We start from the raw sequence: 6,988 nt of genomic DNA, 5'->3' as shown, positions 1-6,988 counted from the left end.
GCCCCACACACACACAGCTCCTAGCCAGCTGATATCCAAGACTAGGCCAATCCCCTTGCCTTCTGGTTAGGGGAGGGGGAGAGGGAGGCGTCCTGATGGTAAGGCTGCAGCAGAAGTGAACTGGCTCCAGGGGTCATTTCCCCCTCAATGTTGGAGATGGTGACTCAGGTTGCCAGGCCTGGAGTTCAGCCACATTTTCAATTCTTTGAACCTCGGGAGAGCCAGGAAACCCATCGAAAACACGATTTCTAGAAGGGGATCATGCATTCTGAGATTCCTAGCAACAAATGAGCTAGAATTTGGGTAGGAGATGATCTGGTGACTTATTTATGAAACATTTCAGAATTTAACCTATGAGTTAACATCAGTTTGCAATTATGGTAATACCCATAAATGGTATTAGAACTCGGCATTTAAATATTCACTTTAAAAATAGTATTTTGAATAGATAATACAAACACATGACACAAAATGCAAAAGAGACAGAAGGATACATAGTGAAAAATACATCTCACTCCCACCCTGGCCCAAATGAACCAGTTCTCCTTCCCAGAGGCAAATGATATAGTGGGATCTCACATATCCTTTTAGACCGGCGGTTCTCAACCTGTGGGTCGCGACCCCTTTGGCGGTCGAACGACCCTTTCACAGGGGTCGCCTAAGACCATCCTGCATATCAGATATTTACATTACGATTCATAACAGTAGCAACATTACAGTTATGAAGTAGCAACGAAAATAATTTTATGGTTGGGTCACAACATGAGGAACTGATTTAAAGGGTCAGAAGGTTGAGAACCACTGTTTTAGACTAATGTATCTGTGTACATACACATTTTCTCTTTTTTCACACACATCAAAGCATATGATACATACATTGTTCTTTGCTTTATAAATGCTTCAGAGACATTTCCATATACTTTCAAATAGAGCACTTTCATTCTTTTTAATGGCTGTGCAATATTCCATTCTTTGGCTATAGCACAATTCATTGAATCTAGCCTTCTATTATGAACATTTAGATGGTTTCCTTTTTCCCACCATTACAATCAATGCTTCAGTGAATATCCTAGAATATACATTCTAGGTATTTTGTGTGTGAGAAGGTAAGTTTCTAAAAGTGGAAATGTCAGGTTATTAGGGTAAATCCAGTTAAAATTTTGGTAAATAATTCCCAAATTGCCCTCCTCAGCATCTATTTTTTTGTTGTTGTTAAATCTCAACTGAGGATAGTTTTTCCATTGATTTTTTAGAGAAAGTGGAAGGGTGGGGGGAGGAGAAGGGGGAGAGAGAGAGAGAGAGAAACATCGATGTGAGAGAGACACATTGATTAGGTGCCTCTCACATGCACCTCGGCCAGGGCCTGGGATCAGCCTGCAACCCAGGCATGTTCCCTTGACTGGGAATCCAACCTGCAACCCTTTGGTGCGAGGGCCTACTCTCTAACCACTGAGCAACAGCAGCCATGGGTCAGCATCTATTTTAAAATAAAACTGGGGAAGTGTATTTGTGAGAGTGAGTTCTTTCAGCTTGAAGCTTTTATGAGTGTGAATTACTAAAGATTATATGGGAGGTGACCTAATCCCAAGTGCTTGTGTGATGGCTACGAGGGCATTTCCTGTAGAACTCTGCCTCTTCCAACAAATCCCATTTGGCCTGAAAAACTCCCCAGAAGTTTTTCTGCAAAGACTTCCCTCTGCCTCTGTCCCCAGGTCTCATGCCCACTTGAATTTGAAATCAATAGCATATAGCTATTCTTCATTGTCCATAGGCTAACAGCTGAAACACTATCTTTGTACATTTTTTCCCGATTTTTTAATTGATCTTTTGAGTTAGAGGAAGAGAGAGGGAGAGAGAGCGAGAGAAACATCAATGTGAGAGTGGAACATCGATTGGCTGCCTCCTGCAAGCCACCCACCAGAGATTAAGCCGGAAACCCGGGCATATGCCCTGACCAGAAATTGAACCAGCAATCTTTGGGTGCCGGGGACACACTCAACCAACTGAGCCACACCGGCCAGGACACAGTCTGTATACTTTTGATAGAAACACAGAAACAGAGTAATATTCTTCTACCATTAGAAAAACTATAGCACATACATGACAGTAAACACTCTGCTTTATAGTGAGGGAAACAACAGAGAGTGATGGGAAGAAGTAAGCAGTCCCCTCTATCTAAAGGGGCTTTCGGACCCTAGCCAGTTTGGCTCAGTGGATAGAGTGTTGGCCTGCAGACTGAAGGGTCCTGGGTTTGATTCTGATCAAGGGCACACCCCCGAGTTGTTGGCTCAATCCTCAGTGTGGGGTGTGCAGGAGGCAGCCGATCAATGATTCTCTCTCATCATTGATGTTTCTATCTCTCCCTTCCTCTCTGAAAGAAAAAAAATATATATTAAAAAAAATAAATAAAAAATAAAGGGGCTGTCAGAACTCTGCTCTCACCAATTGTTGGTATGCAGGAAAGTGGGCCAGAGTTAAAGGCTGATCTGATTTTTCAAGACAAGCTGGGTATCTAGATTTTTTTAAAAACTTCATGATTTAAAAAAATGTTGGCTCTGACTTTTCAAAGACACTCTGGTTAAACACACACACATACACACACACACACACACACACACACACACACACTAAATAATGCTTGCCCCTGGGCAGGGAAACAGTAGCTGGAGAAGACATTCTATACTAAATATCCTTTTGGACTTTGTACCCTGTTCAAGTGTACTTTTTAAAAATTAATTAACTCCCTAAACACTGCAGGAGCCAACTATTCAGTCTGCACACAATTGGTTTGTGACCCTGATCTACAAAGTTCCGACTCTTCTTCCACCCAGTATGCAAAGCCCCTTGGCTAGCTGACTTTGGCCTGCCTTCTTTTTCCTGCATTGGGGCTTCTGCTATGCTATTCCATTCCCACATTTGTCTTTTAACAAACTATAGAAATGATCCCTGAAAGTGTAATCTTCCATTTGTTTTTTAAGATCTAGTTCAAATGCCACTAACGAATTGCTCCTTCCTCCAGGTGGCCTCTACAGTATCCTGGGAGAGGCAGTAAAGCATGGAAGCTCAGAGCATAGATTCAGGAGGCAAACGCCTTGGGTTTGAATTCTGGCCCTGTCAATTACACCACTTAATGACGTGGAGCGAGTTACTTAGCCTCTCTGGGCCTTGGTTTCCTCATCTCAGTTGTGGTGAGGATTAAATGAATCAATGATTCCAAAGTGAAAAGGATACTTCCTGTCTTTTTCTCTGGATTGGGAAATTGAGGACTGTGCCTTTTCTAGGTTCCATTAACTTCCAGAAAGACCTAGTCTTGGACTTTCACACAATACCTGTTGATTAACAGAAGAAATAAAATCTTGGAAGAGAAGTGCTACATCCTGTTTCAGACAAATAGTTCACAAAATCTCAGATTCACAAACCAAGCAATGATATTCCTAAAGCCAGAGGCACACCTTCCACAGTATCAGCCTACCTTTAGTGACAGCCATTCTAACTCGCTTGGGTCTTTTATATATCGACCATAGAGAAGCACTCATATAGGTGCCCAAACAGCAAACACTTACTGAGTTTGAACTGCCCACCAGCCCTCTAACTAGGTTCTGGACACAGAGAGACAAAAGAGTGTCTTGGTAAAAATGATGATGCCAGCTCTTTAGTTACCAATCTGGATAGTCATAAGTATAATGTTAAGTAAAAAAGTAAAGTACAGAAGAGCTTGTCTAGTTTGCTTCTTTGTATAAAAAGTGGGGAAAAGGAATATATACATTTTTCTCTTTATGAATAAGCTATCTGAAAAAAATAAACAAGAATAAATGTTTTGTTTATAAAACATAGGTTACCATCAGGGCAGGAGAACTGGGCAGCTAGGGAATATGGAAGGAAGAGTTAAACTGTAAACTCTTATAGTCTTAAAAGTTTTTTTATTTTTTTAAAAAAATATGTTTTTTATTGATTTTAGAGAGAGAGGAAAGAAGAGGGAGAGAGAGAAATACTGATGAGGGAGAACCATCGATTAGCTACCTCCTTGCACACCCCCCACTGGGGATTGAGCCCAAAACCTGGGCATGTGCCCTGACCAGGAATTGAACCAGCAACTCCCAACCAACTGAGCCATACCAGCCAGGGCTCCTTTAAATTCTGAAGCATGAAAATGTCTTACCTAGTCACAAAATGAAAAGGTTTTTTATTTTTTAAGGATGAGATTTTTTTAAAAGATGTGGTTTGGACTTAGCAATTCCACTTTTATATATTAATCAGAGAGACACTCATATAGGTGTCCAAACAGGCATATACAGGGATGGTCCCAGTAGTGCTATGTGTAGTCATAAAACATTGGAAATCACCTAAATAGTTACCAGTAGAAAAAAGTGTGATTCATCCACACCTAATACTATACATTAGAATGAAGCTGATCCTAATGGAGGAAGTTGAATTCTAAAACAGATTGCTAAATGAAAAACAAACAAAATCGTGCCACAGAGTAATATGTATGATCCATCTTATTTGTAAAAAAAAAACAAACCCAACACTATACAGCCTTGGCCCGTGTGGCTCATGCACTGAAAGGGTGACAGTTTGATTCCTGGTCAGGGCTCGATCCCAGGTAGAGGGCATGTAAAAGGCAGCTGACTGATGTTTCCCTCTCACATAGATGTTTCTCTCTCTTTCCCTTCCTTTCCCTCTAAAGACCAATAAAAAATCTTAAAAAAACAAACCAACTATACGGGGGCTGGGTGGAGGTGGGCAAAGGAGGCAGGGGTGGGAAATGGAGGACATCTGCCAACAGCATCAACAATAAAAAAAACTGTCTTAAAAATAACCCTATATATTTCTTTATAAACATATACATGTGTATAAATCCACAGAGAAAGACCTGGAAGGATGTACTACTAACCAACTACAGAGAAGGAAGTAGGATTAGGGGTCCTAAAAAATAATAGCTAACTGGGCAAAGTGCTTCACATGAATTGTCTTCTAATTCTCTTATCAATTTGATGAGGTAGGTCCCATTATTATCCCTTTTTAATATTTGAAGAAACTGCAGCTGAAAGAGCTAAGTAACTTGCCTAAGTCACACTTCAAATCCCAGACTTAAATTTGATTCCTCTAGCATGGTGCTTTATACTTCTAAAGGTCAAGGTTAGTTATTAAAAAAAAAAAAAAAAAAAGCAAAAATGTGATCTCTGACCCAAAGGAGTTGCCTCGGGCCTGACAGGGGCCAGATAATGGGCAGAAGGACCCAGGGCAGTGTAATCAGTGCTGTGTGGAGGAGCCAGGACTTACATTTGAGGAGCTGGGCTCCTGTGTGGTCCTCAGCAACACACCCTCAGCCAAGGCCCGGTCCACCGCCTGCCGTGCCAGCTCCTCCAGCTGCTGCTCATCCTGCAAGAAACTTCCCCAGCTACTGGCCATTCCAACCTGCAACAGAAGGAGAGGGCAGGGCTTGGTGACAGATAGCCAGGGGCCAGCAACCCCTGAAACTGGTGGTATGGTACAGGGGAGCTTCATGAGCACAAAACAGAAAGCTTGGCAAGCAATTCCACTGCCACGCTCTCTTTTGATTCCTAGAGTGATGGTATTATTCTCAAAGTAAGGAAGCAGAGGTTCCGAGAGGTGAAATTACTTGCCCCAGGTAATGACTGGTAAAACCTGGATTGAACCCATGTCTCTGGACTCTCAGCTCAATGCTTTTCATTGTAGAAAGAGGCACTAATGTCATATGCTATTGGGGCAAGTTCCTTCCAATCCCAAGCTGCAGACTCTCTACCTGTGAAACAGAGGATGGGGTAGACCAGTGGTTTCTAAAACTGGCTGAATATTCTGGGAGTGGGGGTGGGGCTTGAAAGGTAATACAGATTCCTAAACCCCATTCAGAATTTCTGATTCAAGAAGTTTGAGGGGAGGGAGGGACTGAAACTGTATTTTTAACAAGTTTTCCTGGGATGGGAACCCCTGTAAAAGATTATAATTTTCCTTCTAGCCCCTAAAACCCAGATCTCAAATAAATTACATGGGAGTGCGTTGCTGACCTTCAAACTGGAATATCCAACTGCTTACTTGGAGTAGAATTTGTTGTCCTCCCACAAATCTTCTCCTCTGATTAGCCCACCAAGGGTTATATCACCTTGTATATACTCCTGGTATGCCCCATCCCCCCAAATCCTGTGGAGCCTATCTAAAGATACAGTCCTCGGACTTCCTGATTTCGCTCCATCTCCACTGTCAGGAGCCTAGCACTGAACCCAACACCCAGGGTTCAGAGTGAGAGACCTTCAGTGACCAGAATACATCAGCTTCTCTCCTTCCAGGTCTGGGCACGTGCGGGAGTTTGGAACACTTCCCAGCACGTCCAACCAGGTCATGACTTCGTTTTAGAAGCCATCCCTGTTCCCCACCCAGGGCTTCTACAGCCCATTACACCTCCCTGCACCGTGTCCGTGATCACTTCTCCACCGCCAGCACCTACCATGTAGTCAATGGATGTAAAATGAATGAGTGATTAATGAATGACAGACTGGGGCCAGATCACCCAGAGCCTTAACACGCCCACACGGACACCCGGTTGGACTTCATCCCGAGGGCGGGGCCCGTGCCTGTGCGGGGCCCCGGGCAACAACGCGGTCTCCTGCCCAGGCCTGCCTCACTTTACGGGCTTGATCGCTCTCACTCTGGACAAAGCTGGGTCCTAATCGCTCCCACTTTAAAACACCACGACTCAGGCTCTCGTCTCACCCGCACCATGTTCCCGACAGCGACCGCATCTGAAGTCAGGAGACCTGGGAAATCTGAGCCCAACCCCCTCACTGGACACGTTTCCTGGTTCCTGTCAATGACTTTGATCGGCGAGATCACTGGCCTCCAGGGTTCCAAACGCCGGCCAGTGCCCTCCCTCGCGGCATTCCTCCGGAGGAAACGTGACCCCTGCCGGCCGCCGTCGCCTCGCCCCCAACCTACTTGTTCGCGATCCCGCCGCGCGCCGTACTCGGGT

At 43.9% G+C, this 6,988-nt stretch overlaps 1 protein-coding gene across 4 annotated transcripts in view; it reads right to left on the bottom strand.

Annotated features, from left to right (window-relative positions):
• The window catches only part of GSS (glutathione synthetase), a 24,983-nt gene extending 18,001 nt beyond the window's left edge, over window positions 1–6,982 (bottom strand). The window contains exons 1-2 of one of the 4 annotated variants that reach the window (XM_005879776.2): window positions 6,955–6,982; window positions 5,284–5,418 (exon numbers count right to left, since the gene is read on the bottom strand). In XM_005879776.2, the coding sequence (XP_005879838.1) occupies window positions 5,284–5,412 (129 nt within the window). In that variant the 5' untranslated portion in view covers window positions 5,413–5,418; window positions 6,955–6,982. Of the gene's footprint in view, window positions 1–5,283; window positions 5,419–6,466; window positions 6,490–6,732; window positions 6,800–6,954 lie in introns of those variants that run through there. The other 3 variants (XM_005879773.2, XM_005879774.2, XM_005879775.2) reach the window with 3 other exon arrangements.
• Window positions 6,983–6,988: the final 6 nt, after the last annotated feature.

Source organism: Myotis brandtii, unplaced genomic scaffold (genome assembly GCF_000412655.1).
Source record: "Myotis brandtii unplaced genomic scaffold, ASM41265v1 scaffold61, whole genome shotgun sequence".
Lineage (NCBI taxonomy): Eukaryota > Metazoa > Chordata > Mammalia > Chiroptera > Vespertilionidae > Myotis > Myotis brandtii.
This window is presented reverse-complemented; position numbering and strand designations above follow the sequence as displayed.